Here is a 19,161-nt window from a genome sequence, read left to right as displayed (position 1 = left end):
TTGACCTCCGGTGCCTTTTGGAGAAGCAAAATTCATCCGATCTGCTTGAAATTTTGGTACGTGGTGATCGTATATGATATTTAACAACCATGCCAAAAGTGGTCCATATCAGTCCATAATCATATATAGCCCCCATATAAACCGATCCCGAGATTTGGTTTTGGAGCCACTTGGAGGAGCAAATTTCATCCGAGTAAGTTGAAATTTGGTACATTGTGCTAGTATAAGGTCGTTAAAAACCATGCGTAACTAGGTCCATATCGGTCTATAGTAATATATATCCCTCAGATAAATCGATTTCCAATCACACAAAAAGTGGTCCATATCAAGTTCATCATTCTATATAGCCCCCATATAAGCGGCCCCCATATTTATAGTCTGGCTCTCTACGTACGGTGCAAAAGTCCATGTCGATTCGTAATTATTTGTAGACTTACCTATACATAAGTTTTTTTGTCTAATATATACCACGTATGGACTAACTCACAATTTAGAAAACGATATTAAGACGTTTTACAGTCTTTCGTAGAAGTTTCTACGCAATCCATGGTGGAGGGTACATAAGATTCGGCCTGGCCGAACTTACGGCCGTATACACTTGTTGATGCTTCAGATCGTTTTTATAGAATATTTGCTACTAGATTCCTTTATAGTTTACAATTTCGCAATAACGTTGAATTGCTTCGCCTATTAAATGTATGTAACCATGTAACAGGAGAACAGAAAATACTATATAGGTTGAAAAATGATAATTTCTTACTGTTAGTGCTCTCTCTCTCCACTAACTCTCTTCATCACATTTCGTGTGATAGTTTGTTGTTGCACAATAATTTGAATCAAAATTAAATGATATTGAATTAATCTCCAATATTTATTTGTAATTAATACTCATTTAGTGTATTAACACTTGACCGACTTTCCAACCCAAACCCTGTGGCTACCTATATCTACATTCCATGTGTTGTTATCCTTCATCGTTATTTCAATTCCGGTTGTATTTGTATTCAACACAATAGACCTGCTACTCTCGACAATCTATTATATGAGAATACATGCCAGTAAAATATGTTAACAATGGACAAGAGAGCCTTACTGCTGGCTTTTAATAGGGGACCTTTTACTATAGGACATAACCATGACTAACATTTATTTTGTATAAAATCATTTTCAAAAGAATGTATTTTGAAATCCCCATGTAGAAGAGGAAATGATTGATCTCTTTGTTATACAGATAAATTTACTCGAAGAGAGAGAGAGAGAGAGAGTGAGAGAGAGAGCATGCAATGAGTATAATAAACTTGCACAAGACCTTCTCCACAATTATTCACCAACAAACTATCAACAATAGAATGCCGAACATGTTGCCTGTAAGGCTTTTAACCCATGATTGCGTTAAATGGAATCATGTATGTGTGTGTGTGTGACACAATACCAACTATTGTGTCATAGACATCCATAACCTCATCTCCTTTAGCTGAGAGGCAACTGATGATTTACCATATATTTATATTACCATTGGGTATTTATTCCATTGCAGTATTCTATGTGATTTTAAAACAGTTTTTTATTTTTGATAAAAGAAAAATTGTTCCTTTCATTTACCAACATGTCCTGTTTTCAGTATTCAACCATGAATACATTCTCCAATAGACGACTAGATACCTGCTGTTAGTCACCTTATGGTTTCTTTCATTTCATTTTATGTCATAAAGAAAATGCTCACATGTAAATGCTTCATAAGTTATTGAAATAGTTGGAATGGTAGGGGAGGCGGGTGGGTGAGCGAGAAGATTTTCCTGGGAATAGTTATGGCTATCAACATTGCTATGATTAGTATGTCTCATGTGGTCGAGTATTTATAAGGTCTCTATAGCATTTGTTGGTATTTATAAAATGCACGTGTCACATAATCCCCATGACATGGAGTAATTTGCCGTTGGGAAAGATTAGGGTTGACTCTTGTCACTTGCTCATCGGCATCTAGTATATAGGAAGGGAAAAACTTTAACTCTTTAAAACTTAAATAACAAATTTTTTTTGTAGGAAAGTTTCAAGCGGATCGGATGAAATCTGCTGCTTCAAGAGGCTACGGAAGTCAAATCTGGGGATCAGTTTATAATGGGGGCTAAATATATCTATGGACCCATATCGACCATTTTTGTATGGTTGTTAGAGGCCATATACAGCCATCGCGTACTAAATTTCATCCGGATAGTATCAAATTTGCTACTCCAGGGGACTCCGCCAGGGTTGGCCTGTCACAAACTGTGACTTTTGAAGAAATCCTGAACATTTTTTAATTTAGTTTGACAGCATTTGCTGTGAGTTTCTGCAGAAATTTGTGAAAGTTTTCCCATGGTCAAGCCTATTTTCTTAGGTGGTATCGAAATTCCCGTTAGTGAGTGTGTAAAATACCTTGGAGTTATATTGGACAGGAGACTGAACTTAAAGCTAAGAAAGGACGAGTAAATCCACGGTTACCCTGTACTCGTGCAAAAAGCAATAGGGAAAATGTGGGGACTAAAATCGAAAATTGTGAACATTCCTAAGAATTGAAACTTCTTCGCACCTATCATCGTCTTGGATATCATCGAATTCGCTGCCTAGCCGACGCGACTAAAGTATTTTCAGTTTGCGACTTTTTTTACATTTACGACGCGTATGTGACGTTTACGACGTTTACGACGTTTACAACTTTGCGACAGTCGCAAACCTAAAAAAGTTTGATACAGACCATCTCTGGACTCCGCAAGCCAAATCTAGGGTCGGTTTATATGGGGCTATACCTAACATATAGTAGTGCGATATGGCCCATTTACCATTCCGTCCGACCTATATTAATAACATATACTTGCTAGTATATATACTTTATAGGGCCTAAGAACAAAATTTTAATGTGCAACAAACGAAATGACAAACTTTGTATACCTCGCAATCTACGGTAAAGGGTAGAAAAATTAAAATTTCTATAATGCAATGGTCCAATTTTTATATCCACCACCATGGAATAGTGATGAGAGTTTAATAAGTTTGTCATTCCGTTTGTTATACATCGAAATATCGATTTCCAACTATATAAAGTATATATATTCTTGATCAGGGAGAAATTCTAAGACGATATAGCTATGTCCGTCTGTCTGTTATAATCACGCTACAGTCTTCAATAATAAAGCAATCGTGCTGAAATTTTGCACAAACTCGTATTTTGTCTCCATGCAGGTCATGTTCGATAATGGGATATATCGGTCCAGGTTTTGATATAGACCCCATATAAACCGACTTCCCGATTTGGGGTCTTTGGCTTATAGAAACAGTAGTTTTTATGCAATTTGTCTGAAATTAGAAATCTAGAGGTATTTTAGGACCAAAAGAGGTGTGCCAAAAATGGTGAGTATCGGTCCATGTTTTGGTATGGTCCCCATATAAACCGACATCCCGATTTGGGGTCTTGGGCTTATAAAAACCTTAGTTTCTATCCAATTTGCCTGAAATTGGAAATCTAGAGGTATTTTATGACCACAAAGAGGTGTGCCAAAAATGTTTTGGCATAGCCCCCAAATAGACCTATCTCCCGATTATATTTTTAGGGCTTCTAGAATCGATAGTTTCTATCCAATTCGCCCGAAATTGGAAATCTAGAGGTATTTTAGCACCATAATGAGGTGTGCCAAAAGCCCGACTTTAGACTTTCCTTACTTGTTATACCCTCCACCATAGGATGGGGGTATATTAACTTTGTCATTCCGTTTGTAATACATCGAAATATTGCTTTAAGACCCCATAAAGTATATATATTCTGGGTCGTGGTGAACTTCTGAGTCGCTCTGAGCATGTCCGTCCGTCCGTCTGTTGAAATCACGCTAACTTCCAAACGAAACAAGCTATCGACTTGAAACTTGGCACAAGTAGTTGTTATTGATGTAGGTCGGACGGTATTGCAAATGGACCATATCGGTCCACTTTTACGCACAGCCCCCATATAAACGGACCCCCAAATTTGGCTTTCCGATCCTCTAAGAGAAGCAAATTTCATCCGATCCGGCTGAAATTTGGTACATGGTGTTAGTATATGGTCTCTATCAACCACGCAAAAATTGGTCCATATCGGTTCACTTTTAAGAGTGAGAGAACAAATTTCATCCGATCCGGCTGAAATTTGGTACATGGTGTTAGTATATGGTCTCTATCAACCATGCAAAAATTGGTCCATATCGGTCCACTTTTACGTATAGCCCCCATATAAACGGATCCCCAAATTTGGCTTGCGATTGCTTGCCCATATAAGCGGACCCCCAAATTTGGCTTGCGATTGCTTTAAGAGAAGCAAATTTCATCCGATCCGGCTGAAATTTGGTACATGGTGTTAGTATACGGTCTCTAACAACCGTGCAAAAATTGGTCCATATCGGTCCATAATTACTTATAGCCCCCATATCAACCGATCCCCCGATTTGGCTTGCGGAGCCTCTAAGAGAACCAAATTTCATTCGATCCGGCTGAAATTTGGTACATGGTGTTAGTATATGGTCTCTAAACACCATGCAAAAATTGGTCCACATCGGTCCATAATTATATATAGCCCCCATATAAACCGATCCCCCGATTTGGCTTGCGGAGCCTCTAAGAGAAGCAAATTTCATCCGATCCGGCTGAAATTTGGTACATGGTGTTGGTATATGTTCTCAAATGACCATGGAAATATTGGTCCACATCGGCCTATAATTATATATAGCCCCCATATAAACCTTTCCCCAGATTTGACCTCCGGAGCCTCTTAGAGGAGCAAAATTCATCCGATGCGGTTGAAATTTGGTACATGGTGTTAGTATATGGTATCTAACAACCATGCAAGAATTGGTCCATATCGGTCCATTATTATATATAGCCCTCATATAAATCGATCCCCAGATTTGTCCTCCGGAGCCTCTTGAGGAGCAAAATTCATCCGATCCGGTTGAAATCTTAGTATAAGGCCGCTAATAACCATACCAAAATTGGTCCATATCGGTCTATAGTTATATATAGCCGATCCCCAATCACACAAAAATTGGTCCATATCGGCTCATAGTCATGGTTGCCACTCGAGCCAAAAATAATCTACCAATATGTTATTTTTATAGAAAATGTTGTCAAAATGTTATTTCTATAGAAAATTTTGTCAAAATTTTATTTCTATAGAAAATTTTGTCAAAATTTTATTTCTATAAAAAATTTTTTTTCCAAATTTTATTTCTACAGAAAATTTTTTTCCAAATTTTATTTCTATGTTGTCAAAATTTTATTTTCCCAAAATTTTATTTCTATAGAAACTTTAAACTTAATTATATACGTATTTAAATGGCCTTTTTTAGTTTAATATATACCTCGTATGGACTATATATTACGGTGTTAGGAAGTTTTAAGATACCTTGCCATTGGCAAGTGTTACCGCAAACCAAGTAATTCGATATTGGATGACGGTCTTCAGTAGAAGTTTCTATGCAATCCATGGTGGAGGGTACATAAGCTTCGGCCTGGTCGAACTTACGGCCGTATATACTTGTTTTGTACTAACATAGTGTAAAATTTCCAGATTTTACTTCTCGTAATCAGTTAAATAATGGGGGGCAAAAATCTAAAGATTTTAGATCAAGGCGTTGTTTAATCAGTATGCAAGCAACTTACACAAGATGATTGTGATTCCTCTAAAAATTAAACTCTCAAACAAAATGGTTGTTATAAATCCAGAATCTGATCTAGTTTTCATAGGTTGAATCTTTAAATTTATCTTCGGGAAGCGTACTGGTTGAACTGTTCAGCTTGGGAGAATATTTGTCATAAAACCCCCTGAAATTCTATATATTATCAAGTAACCCGCTATGACGAAGAATTTTCAAAGGAAACTAGTATATTTGATACATGGTGGTGGGTATTTAAGATTCGGCCCGGCCGAACTTACTGCTGTATATACTTGTTATTAGTCTTATGATTTTTATTAGCCTTCTAGCACTTTGAATTTTTAAAAAAGCCCAATACATACCAGACATATTCAGGCGCAATTCACCCTCATAGTATTCGCCAACTTTCACCCAATTGTATTGACCCTCCTTGGATTGTTTGAAGTGTATGATATTATAACGAGCCGGACCATCACCATTACTATCGAAACGAAAATTATCCCCGCTGAGTCCTGTAATTACATTGAAAATTTGTTAAATATCAAAAACGTGTTTTACATTAAATTGTATTGTTGTTGTTTTTTTTTTCAAAAGCAAATAAGGAAGTGTCACAAGGCATTTATTACCTATCTAAAAGGAATATTTAAATGCAAAATAATGAAAAAATTGAAAATACAAAATAATAAAAAAAAAAACAGAACATAAGGTGACTATACTGTTATCCATTCAAGTACTCACCTTCAAATTCTACCTTCCTTAAGAATCGTAATAAATCCGCGCCCTTTGTTGGTTTCATGGCATCACACAATGAAGGTTTGCCGCCACATAATTCACGGTGCATGTCTCTGTGGAATTAAGAAGGCAAATATCATATAAATCAATTTAAGTATTTTTTTTTTTTTCATTTTCATTGTTGTTTCAGTCTCCAACATTTACTATTCCATAGCAATGTCGTTATTATGGTGACCTTGACCATGACAATGGACATTTAAAGGAATTCGAAATAAATGGGCAGAGTTGTTTTTTGTATTTGCTTAAAGTTGACTTTTATAGATGAATAGATTAAGATAATAATTTACAAAATTTTTTCAATTTAATGTCTAAATAAAAAACTTCTATGAGCTTTAATATTAACAAAATCTTTATGGTTTTTTCTTATAGTATTTATTAAAAGCATAGACAACTAATTTAAAATGCGATTTTTCCTACTTAAATAATTCATTTTATATTTATTGTTATGCCTTAAATTTTGAAATAATTAATTCTCAATCTATAAAGCCTTATTGAAATACAGTCATTAGTACATATATTCTCCTTTAGCCCTAGGAATATTTCTCTGAAAATCTGAATTATATTGAACAGGTTGGCTGATAAGTCCCCGGTCTGACACATAGATGGCGTCGCTAGTATAAAATGCCTACTACTTTTATATAGTACTAGCCTTCAAATGATTTGTGTCAAAATTTGACGTCTGTAAGTCAATTAGTTTGTGAGACAGAGCGTCTTTTGTGAAGAAACTTTTGCTTTTGTGAAAAAAATTAAAAAAAAAAGCAATTTCGTGTTTTGATAAAATACTGTTTTCTGAGGGGAAAAAATACGGTGGAAGCAAAAACGTGGCTCAATAATGAGTTTCCGGACTCTGCCCCAGGGAAATCAACAATAATTGATTGGTATGCAAAATTCAAGCGTGGTGAAATGAGCACGGAGGACGGTGAACGCAGTATACGCCCGAAAGAGGTGGTTACCGACAAAAACATCAAAAACATCCACAAAATGATTTTGAATGACCGTAAAATGAAGTTGATCGAGGCCTTAAAGATATCAAAGGAACGTGTTGGTCATATCATTCATCAATATTTGGATATACTCTCTCTGTGCAAAATGGGTGCCGCGCGAGCTCACATTTGACCAAAAACAACAACGTGTTGATGATATGAGCGGTGTTTGCAGCTTTTAACTCGTAATACTCCCGAGTTTTTCCGTCGATATGTGACAATGGATGAAACATGGCTACATCACTACACTCCTGAGTCCAATCGACAGTCGACTGAGTGGACAGCGACCGGTGAACCGTCTCCGAAGCGTGGAAAGACTCAAAAGTCCGCTGGCAAGGTAATGGCCTCTGTTTTTTGGGATGCGCATGGAATAATTTTTATCGATTATCTTGAGAAGGGAAAAACCATCAACAGTGACTATTATATGGCGTTATTGGAGCGTTTGAAGGTCGAAATCGCGGCAAAACGGCCCCATATGAAGAAGAAAAAAGTGTTGTTCCACCAAGACAACGCACCGTGCCACAAGTCATTGAGAACGATGGCAAAAATTCATGAATTCATGGTTCGAATTGCTTCCCCACCCACCGTATTCTCCAGATCTGGCCCCCAGCGACTTTTTCTTGTTCTCAGACCTCAAAAGGATGCTCGCAGGGAAAAAATTTGGGTGCAATGAAAAGGTGATCGACGAAACTGAGGCCTATTTTGAGGCAAAACCGAAGGAGTACTACCAAAATGGTATGAAAAAATTGGAAGGTCGTTATAATCGTTGTATCGCTCTTGAAGGGAACTATGTTGAATAGTAAAAATGAATTTTGACAACAAAAAAAAATGTGTTTTTCTTTGTTAAACCGGGGACTTATCAGCCAACCTCTTATATAGCACCAGGGCTACCAATAAAATTTCAAGAAAAACGATCTTCCACAATTTGATCAAAAACTCTTATTGATTGACTCTCAAATTAAGAGGTAATTTTTTTTTTTAAATAAAATTTTAACAAAAACTTCTATAGAAATAAAATATTGGGGAAATTTTCTATAGAAATTAAATTTTGCAAAAATTTGTTTAGAAATAACATTTTGCAAGAATTTAATATAAAGAAATTGCCAAAAATTTTCTATAGAAATCAAGTTTTACAAGAATGTTCTAAAGAAATAAAAATGTGCAAGTATTGTCTACAGAAATAAAGTTTTGAGAAAGTTTTCTATAGAAATAAAATTTTGACAAAATTTTCAATGAACATTTTCTATGAAAATAAAACTTTGACAAAATCTTCTTTATAAATAAATTTTTGACAAAATTTTCTAAAGAAATAAATTTTTGACAAAATTTTCTATAGAAATAAAATTTTGACAAAATTTTCCATTAAAATAAATTTTGATAAAATATTCTATGAAAATAGATTTTTGACAAAATTTTCTATAGAAATAAAATTTTGACAAAATTTTCTATTAAAAAAATGTTGATAAAATATTCTATGAAAATAGATTTTTGACAAAATTTTCTATAGAAATAAATTTTTTTAACAAAATTTTCTATAGAAATTGAATTTTGACAAAATTTTCTATAGAAATAAAATTTTGACAAAATTTTCTATAGAAATACATTTTTTTAACAAAATTTTCTATAGAAATAAAATTTTGTCATGTGAATAAAAACAGATGTTGTTGATAAATTTTTGACAAAATTTTCTATAGAAATAAATTTTTTTAACAAAATTTTCTATAGAAATAATTTTTTTTAACAAAATTTTCTATAGAAATAAAATTTTGATAAAATATTCTATAAAAATAGATTTTTGACAAAATTTTCTGAAGAAATAAATTTTTGTAACAAAATTTTCTATAGAAATAGAATTTTGACAAAATTTTCTATAGAAATAGAATTTTTTACAAAATTTTCTATAGAAATAAAATTTTGACAAAATTTTCTATAGAAATAAAATTTTGACAAAGTTTTCTATAGAAAGAAAATTTTGACAAAATTTCTACAGAAATAAATTTTTGACAAAATTTTCTATAGAAATACATTTTTTAACAAAATTTTCTATAGAAATAAAATTTTGACAAAATTTTCTATAAAAAAAATTTTGATAAAAAATTCTATGAAAATAAATTTTTGAAAAAATTTTCTATAGAAATAAATTTTTTTAACAAAATTTTCTATAGAAATAATTTTTTCTAAAAAATTTTCTGTAGAAATAATTTTTTTTTAACAAAATTTTCTATAGAAATAAATTTTTGTCAAAAATTTGCTATAGAAATTATTTTTTTAAAAAAATTTTCTATAAAAATAAAATTTTAACAAAAAATTCTATAGAAATAAAATTTTGACAAAAATTTCTATAGAAATAAAATTTTGACAAAATTTTCTATAAAAATAAAATTTTGACAAACATTTCCATAGAAAAAAAAATTTTGACAAAATTTTTTTGTAGAAATAAAATATTGACAACTTTAACAAATAAAAGGTAACAACAAATAAAAGGTTAACAAAATTTATTTATTTATTCAGTCTTTGGATAATTCACAATATAATCCTTACAGACTATTTTTCTATAAATTTTCTATAAATTCAATATAACGTTTGTTTTGAATAAAACAAATTTTTTTATATACTAACCACAAAAACTTCAAAATAATTTTTTTTATTCTGATAGATTGTTGGTAAAATTTTCTTCAAATTTTGGTGGTAGATTATTTTTGGCACGAGTGGTAACCGTTAGGTTAGGTTAGGTTAGGTGGCAGCCCGATGTATCAGACTCACTTAGACTATTCAGTCCAATGTGATACCAAATTGGTGAACTTCTCTCTTATCACTGAGTGCTGCCCGATTCCATGTTAAGCTCAATGACAAGGGACCTCCTTTTTATAGCCGAGTCCGAACGGCGTTCCACATTGCAGTGAAACCACTTAGAGAAGCTTTGAAACCCTCAGAAATGTCACCAGCATTACTGAGGTGGGATAATCCACCGCTGAAAAACTTTTTGGTGTTCGGTCGAAGCAGGAATAGAACCCACGACCTTTTGTATGCAAGGTGGGCATGCTAACCATTGCACCACGGTGGGTCCCTTGGTAACAGTGATACTAATACTGTAGATGTGAAATGAGGTATAGCTCCTACATATATTAAATTTCCAGCAAAAACTCTTTTTGTCTGGCTCTACACTTGTAAACGAACTGCTTCTATTCAAAATTTTTGAACGGAGCTAATATCGCCATTTTTGGGGCAATAATCGGAAAATCGGCATTTGCTTTTTTTTGAGTAAAAAATTGTCAAAATGCCAATAAATCGGCAAAATAGGCAGCCCTGTATAGCACAAGCAAATGATTTGATCTCTCTGATTTGATACTCTCTTTCTACTACGGAAGAGAGCAAGAGTATGTCAGTGAAGTTGCTACAATGTAGAGACTTCACAACGTCGCGTAGTCTCTTTGCCCATTCCTGCTACATTCACACACACACACACCAATTGTACACTTTGCACAGAGAATCTTGAACAGTCACATTGTTATTGTAAATTTGTGTTTTGCTAGTTTTTGTGTGGGTGTGAGTGATATTAGATCAGTATATGGGATTTATTGAACAGCTAGTACTAGCATAAGCAATACGTATAACTTTCAGCCAGGGCTGCCAATTTTTACGATTCATCGGCATTTTGGCGATTTTTTGAATAAATAAATAGAAGTTTCCGATTTCTAAATGCAAGTGCCGATTAAGACGATTTTTTCGAAAAAAATTTACGATTATTCATGAAATTTTATTGGTAGCTTTTTGTTATCTAACATAGATGAAAGCAAGAGAATATGCATGAGATGTTCATATAAACACATACAAATGCTAAGCACCTTCCAATTGTGGAAACAAGTAAGAAGCTTTCAATCATTGTTGCCAGGTGATTTTTGAACACCATAAATTGATCTGGATTTAAAAAAAAAAATAAGGAAATAGGTATAAAATGGTTTTCCAAATTAAAAAAATACTCCAGTGATACACTTCAAAACTTCAATTAAACAAATCTACCTGGCTGCATTGCTTTCAACTTCTGAGAGGTTTTAAACATTTTACAATTAGAGTTGTCTTCTTCGTTGAGCATAACTTGATACTGAAATTTTCTTACCTTAAAGCATAGGCAAATGCCATAACTGCATCACTAACGAACTGTAGTTGATCTTCAAAATCTGTGTCCTCACGAGATAATCGTTCAGTTTTCGAACATGTACGGTTGTAGTTATTGTAGGGTGTACTTGAACTACCAGGATACCGGCATTGGAAATGGTCTTCCCAAAATTCTGAAATAGACAATAAAATTATATACGTTAGGAAGATCCAGGCAAAAAAAAAACGTTCTATGACTAGCCCACTTTTGAACAGATTTCCTGCAATATCCAGAACATAGATATTGTGACAGCCCGATATTTCAGGCTCATTAAGACTATTCAGTCCATTGTGCTCAATTTCCAGACTCTGTTCATTCTTATTTGGTGACACTTTTTTTGCTGGGATTTTATTTTTACACTCTATAATAGGCCGTGTATTCTTGGATATCTACGATAAATTTAATTTTTTCTGAAACCCCGAATTTCAAGACATTCTTATTTTCTCTTTTCGAACTGGACACATTTATTGTGATTTCATATATATGTCATTCTGAACACTCTCTCAAATACTTAAATAAAACATCGGTTAGTGCCGATAACTTACCAACAAACCACGGGTTTCTCAGATTGTTTTCAACTGTAAGATTTAAAAAGTACTCTTCAAAACCTTTGACCGGATTTGCCTGCGGCTGCACAGATAAAGTTCCTTCAACCTGAAATAATAAGAAAACAACATTTTAATCATTTGTAAATTCTTTTTTTTTTTGAAAAATATTTTAATACTTTTATATTTAATAATCAGATATAGCCGAGAATTTTGCAATTTTTTTAAATAATATTGCTATAGTTGTAGTAGTTGCTTAGATTAAGAAGCTGAAGTTTTGTAGGCATAGGGATTTTAAGTTAGGTTAGCATGGAGGAAAAAAGTTTGAGGACCATTGGGTGAAAATTGTTGCTAAGAGAGCGACTTAATTAAAGCAATAATTTTTTCTACGAACGATAATGGAATAGTTTATTGAGATTTTTGCCTTTCTGCTCCTAATGTACTAAGTAATTATGTTAAACAATTCCATGAAGTTTTGTAGGCATAGGGATTTTAAGTTAGGTTGGCATGGAGAAAAAAGTTTGAGAACCATTGGGTGAGCATTGTTGCTAAGAGAGCGACTTAATTAAAGCAATATTTTTTTCTACGAACGATAATTTGCTATTCAATGCCAAGAAAATATTTAACTGCTTTAACGTTAGTGGTATGGTCGGTGAACCAAATTTTTAATTAAATTTGTAATACAATTCTTTTATAGAAAAATCCTTTAATTTTATTTTGTTTGTATAAGGTGAGTACTATGTTCGGGTTTTTTCACCAAAACACTAAATTACAGGTACAAATATATTTGTGAAGAAGTTTGTATTTTGAAGAAGTCTTGCCAAATAATGGATGGAAGAGATCCAAGGAATTGATTGAAAATAATTTTATTTTTCTAAATTAATTAATTAAAAAATGTAACCGTGAAAACAAGCTGGTTTTCAGCTTGAAAACTGAACATTTTACTCAGATTTAAATTCAATTTCGATCTCTCATTTATGTATGTGTGAAAAATGCAATTCTATTAGTCTATTTGCTTTAGATCTCTCTCTCTCTCTCTCTCCCTCTTTAGTGCTCTCGGAGTAACTTCCTTTAATGCTCTCGTAGTAACTATCAAACTGTTTCCTCCAAGTCAGCATAACAAAAGCCAAACTCAGAAACACACACACACAAGCAGGAATTACCAATCAAACAAAAGCTCCTTCAATAAAAGCAACAATTAAAAAAAAAAACAAATTCTGCTCTTAATATACCAATGATTTATATTAACCGGTTTCATGATTTCACTTCTTAAGCATCTATGGGGTACATTTGTGAAGCAATGTCGTATTGAATTGATACTTCTGTTATCCGATCTTCAGAATGGCTATTCAATAGAGTCTACCTGGTGATTGAAAATCCTATTGCGAGATTTTTTCCCCCTCATTTGTTCATATTTTCTATTATTTAACATTTCCCCTTCCCCAATAAAAACGAATGAATTCCTTTAAAGAATTTTCGAAATTTCTTGCATGCAAGAATATCCATTTCCACTATAAATTCACTTGACACTCCTAAAAAAATAACAGAATTTCAAGTATAATACTTGAATGACATGAAATTGTGTAAAATATTTTTTGGGTCAATGAATGTCATTACTGGAATTAATGTTTAATTAAACGAGAAGATGTTTCAGTTATTTTCTCATTAAAACAAATTGCAGCAAATTAAACTGTTCACCTTAACCCATTGCCACAGGAATTGTTGTGATTGATGACAATGAGTGGAGTGAATCGGCAGCCACAAGAACAGGCTACTTGTATTTGAATTCGATGTTATTTGCTTGTTTTGGCATTCCATGAATGCTTGGCATAGTGATTGTAACTTTTTCACATTGTACCAGAGAAAATACTCAACATTCCTGGGACCTCCCCAGACCGCTCATTTTAGTATGCGCTCTTTGCAACCCACCAGAAAATAAATCGAAATCAGTCATTAGTCCTGACTACTTGCTTTACTGAATTCATTTCATTTGCTATGGCGAGTGAAGGAAAAAATTTGCTATGGAATACCAAAAATTCCTCCTGACGAAAAAACAACAACAACAAAAACGAAAACAACAAGCGTTAATGTTAACAATATGTTGCCCTCGAAACATTTTTTTTTTATTTTTCGATTTTTTTTGTTTAGTTTTAGGTTATGTATACACTCGAAAAATGAAAAATGAACGAATGGGTTTTATAGATTTTTTTTTTGTATTTTTCGATTTTTTTCGTTTAGTTTTAGGTTTTGTGTACACTCGAAAAATGAAAACTGAATGAATGGGTTTTATAGAAAATTAGGTTCTTATTAAATTCGTCTGAATTAAAAGTTAATTTACTGGAAATGAAACCTCTCAGAAGTGGACACCCATAGAAGCCTAAATTTTGTCTCTATTTGGGGGAGAATGTGGTTATAAGAGGTTAATTTTCATGTCTTAAAACAACAAACGTCTCTTAACAATTGTCCACATTCGAGAGGTATTGTGTTTCCAAAGTGTCTAAATTTGAGAGCTTTCAATGTAAATAAAAAGAACGTAGAAAAACTATCACAGTCCGGTCAGTCAGCGGGTTATTGAAAGGTATGCCAAAAGTGAAAATAAAATCCACTTACTGTCCAGAACTTTGACCGGTGGAAAAACTATTGGCTTATGATAAAAGCAATAAATAAGGGACAAAGGGAAATAAATTGTTGATCAAACTTTTTATAGAAATAAAATTATAACAAAAATTTTCTATAGAAATAAAATTTTGACAAAATTTTCTATAGATATGAAATTTAAACAAAAAAAATCTATAGAAATAAAATTTTGACAAAATTTTCTATAGATATGAAAATTTGACAAAATTTTGTATAGAAATAAAATTTGGAAAAAATGTTTCATAGAATTAAAATATTGACAAAATTTTGTATAGATACGAAATTTTGAAAATATTTTATATAGAAATAAAATTTTGACAAGATTTTTCTATAGAAATGAAATTTTGATAAAATTTTCTATAGAAATACAATTTTGACAAAATCTTTTAATAGCTATGAAATTTTGACAAAATTTTCTATAGAAATAAAATTTTGACAAAATGTTCTATAGATATGAAATTTCGATAAAAAATTTTTATATATTTGAAATTTTGACAATATTTTCTATAGAAATACAATTTTGATAAAATTTTCTATAGATATGAAAATTTGACAAAATTTTCTATAGAATTAAAATATTTACAAAATTTTGTATAGATATGAAAATTTGACAAAATTTTTATAGATATAAAATTTTGATAAAATTTTCTATAGATATGAAATTATGACTAAATTTTCTATAGATATGAAATTTTGACAAAATTTTCTATATATATATAAAATTTTGACAAAATTTTCTATAGATATGAAACTTGACAAATTTTTCTATAGATATTAAATTTTGACAAAATTTTCTATAGAATTAAAATATTGACAAAATTTTGTATAGATATGAAAATTTTACAAAATTTGTGTAGATATAAAATTTTAATAAAATTTTCTATAGATATGAAATTATGACAAAATTTTCTATTGATATGAAATATTGACAAAATTTTCTATAGATATGAAATTTTGACAAAATTTTCTATAGAAATAACATTTTGACAAAATTGTCTATAGAACTAAAATTTTGACAAAATTTTCAATACAAATAAAATTTTGACAAGATTTTTCTATAGAAATAAAATTTTGAAAAAAATTTCTATCGATATGAAATTTTGACAACATTTTCTATAGATATGAAATTTTGACAACATTTTCTATAGAAATAAAATTGTGGCAAAGTCTCCTATAGAAATAAAATTTAAAAAAAATTTTTCTATGGAAATAGAATTTTGAAATAAATAGAAATAAAATTTTGACAAAATTTCCTATAGATATGAAATTTTCACAAAATTTTTTATAGATATGAAATTGCGACAAAATTTTTTATAGATATGACATTTTTACAAAATTTTCTATAGATATGAAATTTTGATAAAATTGTCTATAGAAATAAAATTTTGATAAAATTTTCTATCGAAATAAAATTTTGACAAAATTTTCTATTCTGTCAAAATTTTTTTTTTTTATTTTGTCAAAAATTTATTTCTATAGAAAATTTTGTCAAAATTTTCTAAAGAAATAAAAATTTGACAAAATTTTCCATTGATATGAAATTTTGACAACATTTTCTGTGGAAACAAAATTTTGACAAATGTTTTTATAGAAATAAAATTTTGACAAAATTTTCTATAGAAATACAATTTTGACAAAATTTTCTATAGAAATAAAATTTTGAGAAAAGTTTCTATAGAAATAAAATTTTGGCGATTATGTTCTATAGAAATAAAATTTTGACAAAAATTTTCTATAGAAATAAAATTTTGGCGATTATGTTCTATAGAAATAAAATTTTGACAAAAATTTTCTATAGAAATAAAATAAAAACAGGTGGAAAACTATTGGCTTATGATAAAAGCAATAAATAAGGGATAAAGGGAAATAAAATGCTGATAAAATTTTCTATAGAAATAAATTTTGACGAAATTTTCTTTAGATATGAAATTTTGACAAAATTTTCTATACATATGAAATTTCGCAAAATTTTTTATAGATATGACATTTTGACAATATTTTCTATAGAAATAAAATTTTGACAAGACTTTTCTATAGAAATGAAATTTTGATATCATTTTCTATAGATATGAAATTTTGACAAAATTTTCTATAGAAATAAAATTTTTACAAAATCTTTTATAGCTATGAAATTTTGACAAAATTTTCTATGGAAATAAAATTTTGAGAAGTTTCTATAGAAATAGAATTTACACATGATTTGCTATAGAAATAATATTTTGAAAAGTTTTTCTATAAAAAAAAAAATTTTGACAAAATTTTCTATAGATATGAAATTTTGACAAAACTTTCTATAGAATTAAAATATTTAAAAAATTTTGTAAAGATATGAAATTTTGACAAAATTGTCTATAGATATGAAATTTTGATAAAATTTTGTATAGATATGAAATAATGAAAAATTTTTCTATAGATATGGAATTTTTACAAATTTTTCTATAGAATTAACATTTTGACAAAATTGTCTATAGAAATAAAATTTTGACAACATTTTCAATAGAAATAAAATTTTGATAAAATTTTCTATAGAAATAAAATTTTAACAAAATTTTCTATGGAAATAAAATTTTAAAAAAAATTTCTATAGAAATAAAATTTTGATAAAATTTTCTATAGAAATAGAATTTTGAAATAAATAGAAATAAAATTTTGACAAAATTTCCTATAGATATGAAATTTTGACAAGTTGTTCTATAGATATGCAATTTTGACAAAATGTTCTATAGATATGAAATTTTGACAATATTTTCTATAGAAATAAAATGTTGACAAGAATATTGTATAGAAATAATAAATTTTTCTATAAAAATAAAATTTGCTCTTGAAACATACTGTTCTATAAAAATAAAATTTTGTTAAAATTTTCTATAGAAATAAAGTATTTAGAAAATTTTCTCTAGGTATGAAATTTTGACAAAACTTTTCTATAGCAATAAAATTTTGACAAAATTGTCTATAGAAATGAAATTTTGATAAAGTTTTCTATAAATATGAAATTTTGATAAAATTTTCTATAGAAATAAAATTTTGACAAATGGTCCAAAATACCGTAGAGCCATTTTCGTGTAGAGTGTGATGGTATTGTCGTTCGTTTGAAAACCATAATTCGTACCATTGCTTGTTTTGTTTGCTGGAAGGAAAATATGTAGCACATGTAACATGTGGGCTATGTAGAGTTTCGCACTAATTGATTCGAAGTTTGTTTTTTTCGAGTGTATATGTTTTGCACACCAACAAACTCCTTCCATTCTCTAAAAGAACAACCCAACAATTTGTTTGTTTCAGTCTTATTTTTCTGGACAAAACAAAAAAAAAAAAATAACTGGCGAGCTTACAAACGGAATTCATAGAAATGGGCCATGATAAACAAGTGGAGGTTTAATAAACGTTGATGACTTGGAAAGATAAAAAAGTTCATGTTTCCATGGCAGAGATAAGCAGACAGATACACAGACAAAAGGATAGATAATCACAGGGCTGGATAAAATGTTACAATGATATACATTTGAAGTAACGTACTCTCACTATAATTGTGAGTTAGTTGTTAGGTCATGAAGTGTGTAAAAAAAAAAAACAAGAAACTTTATTCCAGCCTTATTTCAGTGAAATGAATGAATTAAACACCCGAAAAAACAAGGACTCATCAATCAATACAATTTTTTGAAAGGCCTGTAAGCTTTAAATAAATAAATTCATATATATGACCTTATGTATTTATAAAGGGCAACATATTTCATTGTTTAACAGAAATTTACATTGAATTTTAATGACAAATTTCATTAATATGAATAAGATTTTTCTACCAGTACAGATATCAATTATCCTTTCCCTAGTCTTAAGAATATTAAGAGATAAGCCATTGTGGTATATTTAGATGAAGCTCACTATGACTTTCCCCAGTTACTTGAAGCATAACCAAAAAAATCCCCTTACCTTCACTAAATATAAGCCCTTTAGCCATTATTCCATTTCATTATACCAAAAACATTTGGCGCCTTTTTTAATTGAATGACATATCCCTCCCCTCCCCATACCCTACCCCACCTCATCACATCACATTCGCTGTCATGTGAAAGCCAAATAAACGAATAGTTAAGCCTCAATTAATTTAAATGCAGTCCATAAGGCAAAAGGACAAAAGAAACGGACGTATTGGACAACACAAAGCCATGCAATTAATACACATCCTCGTGGAAATGTCAACGCTGTGCATATGTATAAGCGCGAATATTTGTTTGTTTGTTTGTTCGCTTATTGTTCTACTAATGATATTTACATTCGCTCTATTCGCACCATGTCTAACGGCTCTTTGTTTGGTATACCCTCATGGTCTTTGATTAAGAGTCATGGCCCTGCAAACCATAACAAAAAAAAAAAACAACAGCTTGCCA

General features: G+C 30.7%; 1 protein-coding gene across 1 annotated transcript in view; it reads right to left on the bottom strand.

The window, feature by feature from the left end:
- Nucleotides 1-19,161, bottom strand: part of mtt (mangetout) — a 160,367-nt gene that overhangs the window by 47,800 nt on the left and 93,406 nt on the right. Inside the window, exons 6-9 of the mRNA XM_075311324.1 lie at nucleotides 12,134-12,242; nucleotides 11,550-11,721; nucleotides 6,396-6,502; nucleotides 6,020-6,169 (exon numbers count right to left, since the gene is read on the bottom strand). Of these exons, the coding sequence (XP_075167439.1) occupies nucleotides 6,020-6,169; nucleotides 6,396-6,502; nucleotides 11,550-11,721; nucleotides 12,134-12,242 (538 nt within the window). The remainder of the gene's footprint in view (nucleotides 1-6,019; nucleotides 6,170-6,395; nucleotides 6,503-11,549; nucleotides 11,722-12,133; nucleotides 12,243-19,161) is intronic.

Source organism: Haematobia irritans, chromosome 5, assembly GCF_050003625.1.
Source record: "Haematobia irritans isolate KBUSLIRL chromosome 5, ASM5000362v1, whole genome shotgun sequence".
In the NCBI taxonomy this organism is placed as follows: domain Eukaryota; kingdom Metazoa; phylum Arthropoda; class Insecta; order Diptera; family Muscidae; genus Haematobia; species Haematobia irritans.
Note: the sequence above shows the minus strand (reverse complement) of the source record. Positions and strands in the feature narration are given on the sequence as shown.